The sequence below is a fragment of the Anomaloglossus baeobatrachus genome, assembly GCF_048569485.1.
Source record: "Anomaloglossus baeobatrachus isolate aAnoBae1 chromosome 5 unlocalized genomic scaffold, aAnoBae1.hap1 SUPER_5_unloc_26, whole genome shotgun sequence".
NCBI lineage: Eukaryota > Metazoa > Chordata > Amphibia > Anura > Aromobatidae > Anomaloglossus > Anomaloglossus baeobatrachus.
This window is the reverse complement of record NW_027441802.1, coordinates 411990-429727: the sequence shown is the minus strand read 5'-3', so window position 1 is coordinate 429727 and position 17738 is coordinate 411990. Positions and strand designations below refer to the sequence as shown.

Here is a 17738-nt window from a genome sequence, read left to right as displayed (position 1 = left end):
ATATCTGGCATCTGTAACTATTTTATTTTCGTCTTCGAAAAAACCCTCTTTGAAATTGTCTATGTTGTGGATCAATGTAACAAGGAGATGTTTGCAGGGTATGACAACTGTCATGGCGGCATCAGGATCTGTGGAAACTACACTCTGCCTGCTAACTTCTCTGATGTCTGTGAGCAGTGCAGGGAGATGCAGGTGTCAAACCACAGGCTTGGGCAGGCTAGTAAGAGTTATTCTCTGCTGAGCTGCTTGTTAATGTCTTTGATCACATGCTGTAAAGGGGAAAGTATCATTCGCTTCCCTTCTGTATATGCTGGCTGGACTATCTCATTAATGCCAACTATAGGTTACCTATACTTGTCTGGTGAGGTGTTGTGATCGAGATGTACGGGTTATTGTTGTGTACTATTGCTGTAAGCTGTTGTGGTGTTAAGCCTTGTTGTCTTTTTGTTGCTGCCTTCCAGCTCTTGCTTTTCTCCTTAGTCTCTCACTGTTTATTTCTGTGACTTTGCAATGTGTCCTGTCTGTCTTAATCTGTGTTTCCCGTCTTTCTTAATCTGTGTTTCCATCATACTCCTGCCCATTCCTTTCCCGGGGGGATAACAGATTAGATCTCTTCAGGAGACTAGTAAGGCACGGGACTCTGGCATCTCCATCTTCAGGGGTAATTCAGTGGTTAGGAATAGGTTAGTGTCCCCTAGCGTGAGGGACAGTATAGGAGCCCCCTGTCCCTCATTATCCTGCAGTCACATTGTGACAATCAATCAGATTATTTACTATAGCACATTCCAGAGAACTGGTGCTAGAAATGGAAGATCCGCATTAACGAAGATGTAACTCTTAAGGCCGCTTTACACACAACGATATCGCTAGCGATCTCGTTAGCGATGTGACACGCCCAGATCATTGCTACGATTTGCCGAGATCGCTCATAGGTCGATTTTTAGCAGTCACACGTACCCATCTCACAAACGACGCTACATCGTTCAGCGATATATTGTTTGACTATTGCGGTCGTGTGGACACCGTCACACAGCAATCCTCCCAACAATTCCGGCAATGACAGAGGCGTATATTTGTGTCCGCCTTATCAAGCATGCCTGCCAAATCAGAACGCAGTTGGTACCACCAATCAGAGCGGAGGAGGCATGGAGCATTGCTCGTAACGACACGCCCGCGTCGCTGATGACGGACACACTAACGATGTTGTTTGAAACGACGAACAATAGTTTGAAACTGAACGACGTGTCAACGATCAACTGTTTTTGCTATTTTTAAGATCGTTCGGAGTCGCTCATAGGTGTCACACGCAACGACGACGGAAGTACGTCGCGAAAACCGTGACCCTGACGACATATCGTCAGATAAATCGTAGCGCGTAACGGGACCTGAAGATGTCAAAATTGGACAACAGATTCAGAATACATTTTTTCCTCATTTAATTTCTGTTATGGTTTAAAAAAATAAATTTGCTTTCAAGATATTAAAAACTAATAACATTGTATTTATTTTTAGCAGATGACTGTATTTTGAGTTCGTATGGAAATCTATTATCTTCAGAATTTGAAACAGACAATCAAAGTGTCACACATGATACATATGAAGAGCATGCTGTTGTACCAGATATACCTCCAGTCCTTCCTCAGAAAGCTCTATCATCTAATCTTTTCAAACAAGTCCAAAATTCTGATTCATTACAGAATTGTCAGCAAAATAAAAGTTACAGTAGGGATGTGGAATATGAAACTGCTCCTACAAGGGAGAACCCATTTTCATGTCCAGAGTGTGGGAAATGTTTTATTCAGAAATCACAACTTGTTCAGCATCAAAGATCTCACACAGGGGAGAAGCCATTTTCATGTTCAGAATGTGGGAAAAGTTTTATTCGGAAATCAGCTCTGGTTAGACATCAAAGATCTCACACAGGGGAGAAGCCATTTTCATGTTCAGAGTGTGGGAAATGTTTTATTTGGAATTCAGAACTTGTTGACCATCAAAGATATCACACAGGGGAGAAGCCATTTTCATGTTCAGAGTGTGGGAAATGTTTTAGTCAGAAATCACAACGTTTTCAGCATCAAAGATCTCACACAGGGAAGAAGCCATTTTCATGTTCAGAATGTGGGAAATGGTTTAGTCAGAAAGCACAACTTTTTCAGCATCAAAGATCTCACACAGGGGAGAAGCCATTTTCATGTTCAGAATGTGGGAAATGTTTTATTCGGAAATCAGCTCTGGTTAGACATCAAAGATCTCACACAGGGGATAAGCCATTTTCATGTTCAGAGTGTGGGAAATGTTTTATTTGGAATTCAGAACTTGTTCGCCATCAAAGATCTCACACAGGGGAGAAGTCATTTTCATGTTCAGAGTGTGGGAAATGTTTTATTCAGAAATCAGACCTTGTTAGACATCAGAAAAATCACACAGAGATTAAGCCGTTTTCATGTTCAGAATGTGGGAAATGTTTTATTCAGAAATCAGACCTTGTTAGACATCAGAACAATCACACAGGGGTGAAGCCATTTTCATGTTCAAAGTGTGGGAAATGTTTTAACTGGAAATCAGAACTTGTTGTACATCAAAGATGTCACACAGGGGAGAAGCCATTTTCATGTTCAGAATGTGGGAAATGTTTTATTCGGAAATCAGAGCTTGTTAAGCATCAAAGATCTCATACAGGGGAGAAGCCATTTTCATGCCTGGAATGTGGTAAATGTTTTACTAGGAAATCAACTCTTATTGACCATGGAAAACTTCACACAGGGGATAAACCATTTTCATGTTCTGAATGTGGAAAATGTTATTCTCAGAAATCAGATCTCGTTAAACATCTGAAGAGGCAACACAGAGAAGGAACCTTTTTCATGTTGTGAATATTTGAAATGTTTAATTGGTAAATCAATTCTTGTCGACCATGAGAAAACCCACACAGTAGAGGAGCCATTCTTGCATTTGGAATTTGGCAAATGTTTTTATCATTACTCAGGTCCTGTTGTCAGATGAGTCACATGGGAGAAGGCATCATGATGTACTGTGAGTAAAAGGGTTTTATTGAAAAGTCAATTGCTCAAGTAAGACTTGGTCAGGGAATGCACCATTTTCTTTCTTTTCAAACTTACTGTATTATTATGATTATAAGATGCACTTAGGTTTTAGAGGAGGAAAATAGGAAAAAAATTGTAGCAAAAAACGTAGTCATGATGCACTGTTATGGGGGTGGGGAATCTGCTGCTGACACTGTTATGGGGGTAATATCCCCCAATTCTGTACTATTATCCCCCATCCCGAGGCCCTTCCAGTTATGTGTCTCTGATTTTGGTGCATATTTCGTTCTTCCTGGTATATATGTTCCTCATCTTTCTCCCATCCTGGTATATATGGCCTTCATCCTGGGCTCATCCTGGTATATATGATCCCCATGCTGGTATATAAGGCCCTCACCCTGGTATACATGATCCTCATACTGGTATGTATACCTCTCATCTTGGTATATATTGCAATCATCCTAATATATATGATCCCCATCCTAAGCCCATTTCAGAATATATGTCCCTTATCCTGGTATATATGATCCCAATCTTAGTACTTACAAGTGAAAATGGGCCCCCTTACCTCTTGGGCTGCAGGTTGCACCTGCCCCTGGCGTCATCCTGGTATAAATATCCCTCATCACACTGCAGAAATAAAAAAAAATGCTTATACTCACCATCCATCTGCTCCCCCAGTGTGTGGTGTTGTCTTTGATGTTGGCAAGTGAATTCAGTGTATAAGCGTCGCATCGCATGACATCATTGCCATGCACCTGCAGTTACACGCAGATATCAGCTGCCGGAATATTCACTGCTCCCCACACCTGGGATTATTGGCTTGGGGACAAGTGAATTATTAAAAAGAAGTAATAGTCACTGCTCCCCACGCCCATAATGCCATACACCCCTCGATTTTCGCTTCAGTGTCTAGAGGTAGACGGGATTATGGGAGTGAGGAGCAGTGAATATTCACTTTTGTTATTAGCAGGCACACTGTTCGCCGCAGCGCTGGTTCCTGCCTCCTGCACTACCACTCCTCCAGCCACAGCCAGGAGCATTCGGACTATGAGACAACCCCCCTTCCTACACATTTTTTTTGGGGGGGAGGGGGGATGTGTCTCAAAGTACAAAAATTACAGGAATTGGTTAACAATTAGTAAAAGTAAAAAAAAGTACAATAGGCAAAATCACATATTCTAAAAGGGCACAAATTATTGTGAATCTGTCTGACCGCTTCCGGCACCACCGTCTTTCACTAAACTTCTCTTACATTTCAGAATAAAAAATGTCAAAAGTCACAAAATGTTTGAACAACTAAGGTGTGTGTTGCACAAAATGAGTGACTTTTACACAATAGTTTGTAGCACAATGTGTTTGATGACTTTCCCTTTAAATAGTGCTTATCATCACAAAATATATATCATGGGATCCTTTATCAAGAATGCCTCAAAAAAACAAACCACAGAACTGCCGCTCAGAGAGAGCTGGAAATTACCTTGCTAGAGTTAGAGGCAGCAAACCAATCATATCCCACTATCCATCTTACCAAACGTATAACAGATATTACATTTCAACTACAAACTTTGTTGACAACAAAAACGGAGAGAGCACTAAGATGGACGCAAGCGACATACTACAAACTTTCCAATAAAATAGATAAACTATTAGCAAGAAAACTTTGTGATTAGGAAAGGATTAACTCAGTATACAAATTAAACAACAATCAGGGAGGCCAAACCTCCAAACCTGATAGAGTATACCAGTTATTTAATAACTTTTATCAATCTTTATATACCCAGCCAGCACCTGCTACCCCGAATGCGATAGATAGTGTCGCGGGCGGAGGGGCGCGCTCGGGTCCGGGGCTTCTGCTGCTGCTGCTCGGTAGCTCGAGCGGTGGGCCGGACCCGGGGACTCGAGCAGCGCTCCTCACCCATGAGTGAAAAGGGATGGTTTGTTTGGGGAGATAGTTCGTGACGCAACCCACGGGATGTGGTGATGATGGCTCCACCGCTGCTGGTGACGGGGATCCCGGGAGCGATGGTAGGGAGCAGCTAGGGTGTTGTCCCCTCCGTGGGTAGGGGTTGGTGTTCCCGGGGCCCGGGTGATGATACGGGACGGCTGGATAGCTGGGATGCAGGGTTGCAGAGGCAGCGCGGCGCGGTGCCGGATGGCACTGTTGTACTCACTCAGACAGAAAGTCACAAAGTCTCTGGTAAACCAAACGGCTGGATGGACGGGTCCCGCAGCCGGCTGCAGTGTCTTTGCTCTCCCCGGACAGGTGATGGTGGCTGTCTTTCCCTGCACCTGTGTAGAATGTGTTGACTCTTATGGTTTCCCAATGGTAGTCCTCTCCCCGGCGTATTGGTACCGTAAGAGCCCTTTTGCCCGCAGGCTCTGGCCCTTGGATCTCTAGCCTGTGGCGGTGGCTGTATATCCTCACGGTGTGGACTATTGCCTTCTAGCGGGACTTGGGTGTTAGGAAACCCCTGGGGTTCCGGTCACTTTCGGATAAACTTTGCAAGCCTAGTCGGGGTCCGATGGCCCTGCCTGTGTGCTTAACTTCACTCCGCTCCCCGGTTCGGTACCGGTGGGCCACCGCCCAACCCCGGTCCTACGGTTCCGCAGAGATCCGCCAACTCCTGCAGACGGCCACCACCATCTGCCGACCTTGCTGTCAGTGCCTGGGCTGCTACCCAGGCACACGCAGACGTTTTACTCCTCTCACTTTCACCTCCAAAACGAATTTGACTCCTTTTCCCGCCTCCAGGCCTGTGAACTCCTTGGTGGGTGGGGCCAACCGCCTGGCTCCACCCCACCTGGTGTGGACATCAGCCCCTGGAGGGAGGCAACAAGGTGACTGGTGTAACTGTCTAGGGAAGGTGGTGTGTGTGGTGTTATGTCTGTGACTACCTGGCTAGTCCAGGGCGTCACAATAGCTTTTTAAACTCCATAAATTTTCCTACCCTTACCTCGAATTTCTCAGCAACACTTTAAGCTAGAGTCACTAATGAAGAGTTCGAGGAAATGGTTAAAAAGTTAAAACTTCACAAAGCCCCCGGCCCGGATGGACTCTCAGCAGTTTATTATAAGAAATTCATTCACATTTTGAAACCCCATATTATAAACATATGTAATTACATGCTTGAAGGTAAAGCGATGCCCCTGGAATTTCTCTTAGCACATATAACTGTTTTACCAAATCCCAAAAAAAAGACCCCCTGCAAGTGAAAAACTACAGGCTTATATCACTTTTGAATGTTGACCTGAAGCTCTTTACCTCTCTTTTGGCTAGTAGAATTAATCGAGGACTACAAGCACTTATACCTCCAGACCAAGTCGGACTCATCCCGTTTTGCCAGGCACCAGACAACATCCGTAAGAATCTCAATATAATTCAACATGCCAGTAAGTCCAAATCGTCAATACTCCTTCTCGCCGTAGATATAGAAAAAACCTTTACCTCGGTAATGTGGCCTTACCTATATAGGGTGTTGGCTAGATTAGAGTTCACTGAGAACTTCATCCGAACTATACATTTTCTCTATAACAACCCCGCGGCGTACCTAAAACGTCCCACCACTAGCCCACAACCAATACGCATTGGACGGGGTACCAGACAGGGGTGTCCATTATCACCGGCCCTGTTTGCAATAGCGATGGGTGACTCAATAACTTGAAAACTATAGTAGCATACATTTTTTTTTACAAGAAATAGTTGATACCTGATTTTCTGATCCCATTTGGGGAAGATATTTTGAAAATAGCATAATGTCATTGCATCAAGAAATGTAACCATATAATGCTTTGATTTATTTGTCAGTGATTTGAATGACTCAATAAAAATCTGTTGAAACAAAAATAAATATTTACATTAAAAATTTGCAATAAGAAATTGATTTTGTAAGTCTTATTTTCATTTATTTTGAGGTATTGCCTTATTTAACATAGTTACCTAAATGGTCATAAAAAGTGATGTCAAACCGAAGGTCATTTTCGGATTCAGTGCACCCAAAAACATAAGGATTACGTGGAAAAAACAAAACATCTCTTGAAAAAACATTTTTTGCAGACCTGTGTTATAGATCCTTTTTCTACATTTAAAACAAAATATGCTCTCCTCATAATAAAAGCTTTTGAGAAAGGAATCTTAGGGGTACTTTGCACACTACGACATCGCAGGTGCGATGTCGGTGGGGTCAAATCAAAAGTGACGCACATCCGGCGTCACTGGCGATGTCGTAGTGTGTAAAACCTTTTTGATTTGATTAACGAGCGCAAAAGCGTCGTTATCATATCATCGGTGTATGGTCCGACATTTCCATAAATGCCGGTGCAGCGACGGTACGATGTTGTTCCTCGTTCCTGCGGCAGCACACATCGCTGTGTGCGAAGCCACAGGAGCGAGGAACATCTCCTACCTGCGTCCCGGCTGCAATGAGAGGAAGGAGGTGGGTGGGATGTTTACATCCTGCTCATCTCCGCCCCTCCGCTGCTATTGGCCGCCTGCCGTGTGATGTCGCTATGACGCCGTACGACCCGCCCCCTTAGTAAGGAGGCGGGTAGCCGGCCAGAGCGACGTCGCACGGCAGGTGAGTGCATGTGAAGCTGGCATAGCGATAACATTCGCTACGCCAGCAATCACAAGAGATCGCCGCTGCGACGGGGGCGGGGACTATCGCGCTCGGCATCGCAAGCATCGGCTTGCAATGTCGCAGCATGCAAAGTAGCCCTTAAAGAGAAGCAACCATCATCCAACATATTGTATAACGATTTAGAGCAGACATCAGCTGGATGGATTGCAATCTACAGTAAGTAATATTATTTTCCAAAATGTCATATTCTCATTTTTTATGTAAAGAGGCCTCCAATAGCCCTATACATCCCGCCTTCTCTGACTTACGTATAACCAAATAGTTGTTATTTTCTTGTTCATTTTCAGCATTAAATTGATTTTTTGTTAAATTATATACTTTATTTTTATTGGAGGAGACATAACGGTGCAGAACCAACTGATCCTTTTCTATCATATTCTAGAACATGTGTAATGATGGTACGCGAGATGTTACTGGATAATAATGAGGGTTTGAGGCCTTTGGTTTTACATCATGATCCCCCAACAATTCTTCCTAATTACGATCCTCATCCATGTAGTTTAGCATTACAATGTTCTTCTGTTCAGAGAAGGAGAATCCTTCAAATACATTAAAGGTTGTAAATTTATTACTAGAGTAATTCTGACCTGAAAGATTTCTATCCTCAGCAAAAAAAAAATGCCACTGACAAAATTTAAGCCCCTGTCCAGGACTTCAATCTGCTCAACCGATAAGACTGTGGGTGTCAAAACCAAAACACTATGTCACACCAGAGCGTACAGACACTAACACGAGGGTAACAACGGGAATGGTAAAAAAAGAAGGCCCTGATGATGGTGAGAGGGGACACCTCCTGCAACTCACCTGAGTCTATACCCTATGCTCCCTAACGTCTCTATACGGGTGCTTCCCCCCGTTATCATCATGTGCCTAGGCCTTTGCTAAGCCTGGCTAGTGAGAAGGTCGGCGAGAGCAGTAGTCTCACCATTGCAATACTACAACACATAGGTAAATAAGACAGAGGGAAAATAGACACAAAAAGGAAAAAGACTTCAAACTCTTCCAATGCAGCTAAACACCACAGCTGCAATAGTCACAACTCCTCAGCTTCTTCCAGAGACAGACTCCTTTCAAAGACGTCAGCATGGAATGAGAATCTATAACTGGCATCAGATGGTAAAATAAATTACTTTTTATATTGAAGGGGAGTAGTCACAAAAGAGATGCACCTGAGTTTAACCCTACAAAGCATAGCCAGATTGGAAAGAGTTCTTAACCCCTACAGCATTAAAAGAAAGTAGATTGACTCAAATAATGTTGTAGACCTATGAACAATAAGGCGCTATGACCTTCTGATCCCAGACTCACCAGAGGTCTCCCCAGAGCAGGACACACTCATGACACATTATCCATAAATTCATTCATAGTCAAGTTCATTTTTTCTTGTTCCATATTGGAGATCTTTTCATATCCTTCTTATTGGTTCTCCTTTTTCTCTTTCTTTTTCTGAATCCTGAAATTCTCTGAATGACGTATTAAAATGAACATTTTCTCTTTAAATTATCAGGATTACAGTCTGAAGATTCCAGATCTGTAGATTTTTGCAGCGTCCGTGCAATAGTTATTGTGTGAAGTTTTCTTTAAGATTTAGGCTATGTGCGCACGTTGCGTTTTTTCTTGCATTTCCGCAGCATTTTGAGCTGCAGCGTTTTAATGCAAAAATGCAGGCGTTTTGATTTCCAAGCAAAGTCTATGGGAAATAGGCATATTCTGTGCGCACTACACATCCAAAAACGCAGCATTTTTTGTGACAAACATTTGTCAAAATCTCTGCATTTGAAGAAGCAACATGTCAATTGTTTTGTGCGATTTGGCAGCATTTTGTTATCATTGAAGTCAATGACAGTTGTGAAAACGCATCCAAAATCAAAAGTCAAGCGTTTTACATGCATTTTTGGTGCTTTTTTGTCAAAATGTAAGCATGCGTTTTTGGCATTATAGTGAGGTCAAGAGGTTTCCTTTTGCCCTCACAGGCAGCTCGACTTTAAAAAATGAGTCAAACAATAAGATAAATTTATTTTTAACATAAATATTAAATCTCAAGCTTTTTATGAAAATTATCATTATAGTGTATAATTTAAAGCATGATTTTTTTTTCATTTTTTTCCTAGTGTTTGAATGTTCAAACTTTATTTAGTAGTGTCTTTGTCTTGAAAACGCACCCCATTTTAAGCACTGAAAAAGCATGAAAAACGCGGTCAATACGCGGCAAAAGCACAAGAAAAACACATGCATTTTTCATGCGTTTTTCATGCATTTTTCATGCGTTTATGTGGTCAGAAAGAAATTTGACATTGACAAATTCTGCCAGAGGATGCGTTTTTTTCTGCAAGGTACAGGACTCAATGTGTGCACATGGCCTCACTTTTGTGAAAGAAGGTGTTTGCCCGACATTGCGCTATGAGCCAAATGTCTATCATGGTGCAGAGAAAGGCGGCAATCCATCTCCCCCCTTTTGTCACGTGATAGTATTTTGAACACGCCCCTATCACGTGACAAAAGGGACGTCATCCCTGGAAGCAGCCCATACAGTCTAGCACTACCCTGAGCACAGTGTGACCGCTGGTGAGGTTTGCACGCTCACGAGATTATGGGCGGGTACTTGCTGATAACAATCACAGCCCCGCCCATAATCACTTGCCTGCGCACACGTCACCAGCGGTCACACTGCTCAATCCCCTGAGCCTGGCACTGGGCATGCGCGGGGATGGCTGGAGCAGTGGGCGGTGCATCAGATATGGAAAGGAGCGATGGGGGCGGCATACAGGACCAGGAGGCAGAATAACGGACGCCAGAAAGCCCGCCCCCGTGACACATTTACAGAATCTGAATACAAAAAGGTACCACTTTATAAAGCCTTTATTTTGGTCTCACATGGGGCACAATAATAACAGGGACCTTTCTAGAATGCAGCCCAGGAGCTGCAGAGGGGGAATCTTTTAGCTTTTGGGCGAAATTTCTGCTGACAGGTTCCCTTTAACCTGTAATTTAAAGTTAATAAACACACATCCTCGTACACACACGGCTCCGCTCCGTACACCTCGTACACACGCGGCTCCGCTCCGTACACCTCGTACACACGCGGCTCCGCTCCGTACACCTCGTACACACGCGGCTCCGCTCCGCACGCCTCGTACACACGCGGCTCCGCTCCGCACGCCTCGTAAACACGCGGCTCCGCTCCGCACACCTCGTACACACACGGCTCCGCTCCGCACACCTCGTACACACACGGCTCCGCTCCGCACACCTCGTACACACACGGCTCCGCTCCGCACACCTCGTACACACACGGCTCCGCTCCGCACACCTCGTACACACACGGCTCCGCTCCGCACACCTCGTACACACACGGCTCCGCTCCGCACACCTCGTACACACACGGCTCCGCTCCGTACACCTCGTACACACACGGCTCCGCTCCGTACGCCTCGTACACACACGGCTCCGCTCCGTACGCCTCGTACACACACGGCTCCGCTCCGTACGCCTCGTACACACGCGGCTCCGCTCCGTACGCCTCGTACACACGCGGCTCCGCTCCGTACGCCTCGTACACACGCGGCTCAGCTCCGTACGCCTCGTACACACGCGGCTCAGCTCCGTACGCCTCGTACACACGCGGCTCAGCTCCGTACGCCTCGTACACACGCGGCTCCGCTCCGCACGCCTCGTACACACGCGGCTCCGCTCCGCACGCCTCGTACACACGCGGCTCCGCTCCGCACGCCTCGTACACACGCGGCTCCGCTCCGCACGCCTCGTACACACGCGGCTCCGCTCCGCACGCCTCGTACACACGCGGCTCCGCTCCGCACGCCTCGTACACACGCGGCTCCGCTCCGCACGCCTCGTACACACGCGGCTCCGCTCCGCACGCCTCGTACACACGCGGCTCCGCTCCGCACGCCTCGTACACACGCGGCTCCGCTCCGCACACCTCGTACACACACGGCTCCGCTCCGCACACCTCGTACACACACGGCTCCGCTCCGCACACCTCGTACACACACGGCTCCGCTCCGCACACCTCGTACACACACGGCTCCGCTCCGCACACCTCGTACACACACGGCTCCGCTCCGCACACCTCGTACACACACGGCTCCGCTCCGCACACCTCGTACACACACGGCTCCGCTCCGTACACCTCGTACACACACGGCTCCGCTCCGTACACCTCGTACACACACGGCTCCGCTCCGTACACCTCGTACACACACGGCTCCGCTCCGTACACCTCGTACACACACGGCTCCGCTCCGTACACCTCGTACACACACGGCTCAGCTCCGTACACCTCGTACACACACGGCTCAGCTCCGTACACCTCGTACACACACGGCTCCGCTCCGCACACCTCGTACACACACGGCTCCGCTCCGCACACCTCGTACACACACGGCTCCGCTCCGCACACCTCGTACACACACGGCTCCGCTCCGTACACCTCGTACACACACGGCTCCGCTCCGTACACCTCGTACACACACGGCTCCGCTCCGTACACCTCGTACACACACGGCTCCTCTCCGTACACCTCGCACACACACGGCTCTGCTCCGTACACCTCGTACACACACGGCTCCGCTCCGTACACCTCGTACACACACGGCTCCTCTCCGTACACCTCGCACACACACGGCTCTGCTACATCCACACTGTAAACCCCTCCTGACCCCACACATAAACTTCCCCTCATCCAGCACCATGACAACCAGCACAGCAGAGTCCTGCATACACTGAGGAGCTGATCATGTGACCCCTGACTCCTCCCCTCCATGTGACATCATCACAGGTCCTGTAAGCACAGAGCAGCCATATATCTAGTGTGCGGCTCTGCAGGTGGAGGTAGGTGCAGGGTATTATATATCTAGTGTGCGGCTCTGCAGGTGGAGGTAGGTGCAGGGTATTATATATCTAGTGTGCGGCTCTGCAGGAGGAGGTAGGTGCAGGGTATTATATATCTAGTGTGCGGCTCTGCAGGTGGAGGTAGGTGCAGGGTATTATATATCTAGTGTGCGGCTCTGCAGGAGGAGGTAGGTGCAGGGTATTATATATCTAGTGTGCGGCTCTGCAGGTGGAGGTAGGTGCAGGGTATTATATATCTAGTGTGCGGCTCTGCAGGTGGAGGTAGGTGCAGGGTATTATATATCTAGTGTGCGGCTCTGCAGGTGGAGGTAGGTGCAGGGTATTATATATCTAGTGTGCGGCTCTGCAGGAGGAGGTAGGTGCAGGGTATTATATATCTAGTGTGCGGCTCTGCAGGTGGAGGTAGGTGCAGGGTATTATATATCTAGTGTGCGGCTCTGCAGGTGGAGGTAGGTGCAGGGTATTATATATCTAGTGTGCGGCTCTGCAGGTGGAGGTAGGTGCAGGGTATTATATATCTAGTGTGCGGCTCTGCAGGTGGAGGTAGGTGCAGGGTATTATATATCTAGTGTGCGGCTCTGCAGGAGGAGGTAGGTGCAGGGTATTATATATCTAGTGTGCGGCTCTGCAGGTGGAGGTAGGTGCAGGGTATTATATATCTAGTGTGTGGCTCTGCAGGTGGAGGTAGGTGCAGGGTATTATATATCTAGTGTGCGGCTCTGCAGGTGGAGGTAGGTGCAGGGTATTATATATCTAGTGTGCGGCTCTGCAGGTGGAGGTAGGTGCAGGGTATTATATATCTAGTGTGCGGCTCTGCAGGTGGAGGTAGGTGCAGGGTATTATATATCTAGTGTGCGGCTCTGCAGGAGGAGGTAGGTGCAGGGTATTATATATCTAGTGTGCGGCTCTGCAGGTGGAGGTAGGTGCAGGGTATTATATATCTAGTGTGCGGCTCTGCAGGTGGAGGTAGGTGCAGGGTATTATATATCTAGTGTGCGGCTCTGCAGGTGGAGGTAGGTGCAGGGTATTATATATCTAGTGTGCGGCTCTGCAGGTGGAGGTAGGTGCAGGGTATTATATATCTAGTGTGCGGCTCTGCAGGAGGAGGTAGGTGCAGGGTATTATATATCTAGTGTGCGGCTCTGCAGGTGGAGGTAGGTGCAGGGTATTATATATCTAGTGTGTGGCTCTGCAGGTGGAGGTAGGTGCAGGGTATTATATATCTAGTGTGCGGCTCTGCAGGTGGAGGTAGGTGCAGGGTATTATATATCTAGTGTGCGGCTCTGCAGGTGGAGGTAGGTGCAGGGTATTATATATCTAGTGTGCGGCTCTGCAGGTGGAGGTAGGTGCAGGGTATTATATATCTAGTGTGCGGCTCTGCAGGTGGAGGTAGGTGCAGGGTATTATATATCTAGTGTGTGGCTCTGCAGGTGGAGGTAGGTGCAGGGTATTATATATCTAGTGTGCGGCTCTGCAGGTGGAGGTAGGTGCAGGGTATTATATATCTAGTGTGCGGCTTTGCAGGTGGAGGTAGGTGCAGGGTATTATATATCTAGTGTGCGGCTCTGCAGGTGGAGGTAGGTGCAGGGTATTATATATCTAGTGTGCGGCTCTGCAGGTGGAGGTAGGTGCAGGGTATTATATATCTAGTGTGCGGCTCTGCAGGAGGAGGTAGGTGCAGGGTATTATATATCTAGTGTGCGGCTCTGCAGGTGGAGGTAGGTGCAGGGTATTATATATCTAGTGTGCGGCTCTGCAGGTGGAGGTAGGTGCAGGGTATTATATATCTAGTGTGCGGCTCTGCAGGAGGAGGTAGGTGCAGGGTATTATATATCTAGTGTGCGGCTCTGCAGGAGGAGGTAGGTGCAGGGTATTATATATCTAGTGTGCGGCTCTGCAGGTGGAGGTAGGTGCAGGGTATTATATATCTAGTGTGCGGCTCTGCAGGTGGAGGTAGGTGCAGGGTATTATATATCTAGTGTGCGGCTCTGCAGGAGGAGGTAGGTGCAGGGTATTATATATCTAGTGTGCGGCTCTGCAGGTGGAGGTAGGTGCAGGGTATTATATATCTAGTGTGCGGCTCTGCAGGTGGAGGTAGGTGCAGGGTATTATATATCTAGTGTGCGGCTCTGCAGGTGGAGGTAGGTGCAGGGTATTATATATCTAGTGTGCGGCTCTGCAGGTGGAGGTAGGTGCAGGGTATTATATATCTAGTGTGCGGCTCTGCAGGTGGAGGTAGGTGCAGGGTATTATATATCTAGTGTGCGGCTCTGCAGGTGGAGGTAGGTGCAGGGTATTATATATCTAGTGTGCGGCTCTGCAGGTGGAGGTAGGTGCAGGGTATTATATATCTAGTGTGCGGCTCTGCAGGTGGAGGTAGGTGCAGGGTATTATATATCTAGTGTGCGGCTCTGCAGGTGGAGGTAGGTGCAGGGTATTATATATCTAGTGTGCGGCTCTGCAGGAGGAGGTAGGTGCAGGGTATTATATATCTAGTGTGCGGCTCTGCAGGTGGAGGTAGGTGCAGGGTATTATATATCTGGTGTGCGGCTCTGCAGGTGGAGGTAGGTGCAGGGTATTATATATCTAGTGTGCGGCTCTGCAGGTGGAGGTAGGTGCAGGGTATTATATATCTAGTGTGCGGCTCTGCAGGTGGAGGTAGGTGCAGGGTATTATATATCTAGTGTGCGGCTCTGCAGGTGGAGGTAGGTGCAGGTTATTATATATCTAGTGTGCGGCTCTGCAGGTGGAGGTAGGTGCAGGGTATTATATATCTAGTGTGCGGCTCTGCAGGTGGAGGTAGGTGCAGGGTATTATATATCTAGTGTGCGGCTCTGCAGGTGGAGGTAGGTGCAGGGTATTATATATCTGGTGTGCGGCTCTGCAGGAGGAGGTAGGTGCAGGGTATTATATATCTGGTGTGCGGCTCTGCAGGTGGAGGTAGGTGCAGGGTATTATATATCTGGTGTGCGGCTCTGCAGGTGGAGGTAGGTGCAGGGTATTATATATCTAGTGTGCGGCTCTGCAGGTGGAGGTAGGTGCAGGGTATTATATATCTAGTGTGCGGCTCTGCAGGTGGAGGTAGGTGCAGGGTATTATATATCTCGTGTGCGGCTCTGCAGGTGGAGGTAGGTGCAGGGTATTATATATCTAGTGTGCGGCTCTGCAGGTGGAGGTAGGTGCAGGGTATTATATATCTAGTGTGCGGCTCTGCAGGTGGAGGTAGGTGCAGGGTATTATATATCTAGTGTGCGGCTCTGCAGGTGGAGGTAGGTGCAGGGTATTATATATCTAGTGTGCGGCTCTGCAGGTGGAGGTAGGTGCAGGGTATTATATATCTAGTGTGCGGCTCTGCAGGTGGAGGTAGGTGCAGGGTATTATATATCTAGTGTGCGGCTCTGCAGGTGGAGGTAGGTGCAGGGTCTCTATTATTTTGGGGACATCATCATTATCATTAACCCCTTTATGTCCAGTTCCAGACCAGTTTACTCCGGTTGTTGATCAGGCACATTTTCATATTAGAAAGGGGAGGAGCCAGCACTGCTTGATCAGACATGTCAGATGTGAGATAAATCCCCTCCCCCGGTCCCGCGTGTGGCCAAAGTGCCCCCCATTCCCCCTGCCCATACTGATCATCTAAGATGGTGGCCGAACGCTGCATTCATCCTCCTCCTCTGATTTCTGTCACATGTGACATGTCAGATGTGACAGAAACGTCCTCCCCAGGTCCAGCTAAGTCACCCTCTGTCACTCCCCGGTCCTCCCCCGGTCTCCTGATACGAGCTGCTGCTCTGTCCTTGTGATCCCAACTCATCCTCTGAAAAATATCGTCCGCATGCGCAGAGCGGTTCTAACCCCAGGACTTGATGCCAGGTGACATTACACAGCTGGTATCAACCCCATTTATTACCCCGTTTGCCACCACACCAGGGCAATGGGATGAGCCAGAGTGAAGTGCCAGGATTGGTACATCTAATGGATGCGCCACTGCTGGGACGGCTGCGGCCTGCTATTTTTAGGCTGGGAAGGGCCAAATAACCTTGGCCCTTCCCACCCTGAGAACTGAGAATACCAGACACCAACTGTCAGCTTCACCTTGGCTGGTGATCCAATTTGGGGGGAACCCATGTTTTGTTTTTTTAAATTATTTATCAATAATTTAAAAAAAAAAAAACTGCGTGGGGGGCCCTCTGTTTTGGATTACCAGTCAAGGTGAAGCTGCCAACTGTAATCTGCAGGCTTCAGCCATCTGCTTTACCCTAGCTGGCTATCAAAAATGGGGGGAACCCACATAGGTTTTTTTTTCATTATTTCTTGGCTAAATATAAAGTAAACACCCTTCACTGCCACATGAAAGTCACTAAAGGGTGCCAGCTTAGATTATGCTGGGGGGTGGGACATTAGATATGTGTTTGTCCATCCATCCATCCTAGCTTTTTAGGCTATGTGTCCACGATCAGTGTTTGCAGCGTTTTGGACACAAAGTCTTTTCGCTGCGTCCAAAATGCTGCGCTGTGCAGTACAAGCGCAATGGAAGGATTTTTGGAAATCTCCTGCCACTGTGCTTGTTTTATTCCTTAGCATAAACTGACCTGCAGCGCGGCTTCCTGAGCCTCAGGATGTCAATTTATGCTGTGGAGATGAGAGTTTCTTCCAAAGGGAAAATAGAGCTAAAGTCCTCAGCAGCCTGAACCTGGATCGTGGGCCCGGGCAACTGCGTTCTCCAGTGGACAATACTCGCATCTCTGCACGAAAGCTGACATTGCGTCTAGACACAGTGTCACCTGGTCATGAGCACATAGCCTAAAAGTGAGAAATTTGGCACTACAGCAACATTTTTGTGAAGTACCTGTGGGTTCAAAATGCTCACTATACCCCCGAATGAAATCCTTGAGGGTCTAGTTTTCAAAATGGGGTCACTTGTGGGGGTTTCTGCTGTATAGGTACCTTAGGGGTCCTGAAAATGCGACATGGTGCACGCAATTTTTTAAAATTTTTCCAAACTTCACATGGTGCTCCTTCTGTTATGAGCCCTCCCGTTTGTCCAAACAGAGGTTTTTAGCCACATGTGGGGTATCACTGTGCTCATAAGAAATTGGATTACAAAATGTGGCGTCCACATTTTGGTGTTGCAGCTTGAAAAAGTGAGAAATGTGGTGCTAAAGCAACATTTTTGTGGAAA

General features: G+C 47.4%; 1 protein-coding gene across 1 annotated transcript in view; it reads left to right on the top strand.

The window, feature by feature from the left end:
* The first annotated feature begins 380 nt into the window (after positions 1-380).
* The window catches only part of LOC142259099 (uncharacterized), a 43656-nt gene continuing 26298 nt past the window's right edge, over positions 381-17738 (top strand). Inside the window, exons 1-2 of the mRNA XM_075331615.1 lie at positions 381-399; positions 1513-2828. Coding sequence (XP_075187730.1) covers positions 381-399; positions 1513-2828 — 1335 coding nt within the window. The remainder of the gene's footprint in view (positions 400-1512; positions 2829-17738) is intronic.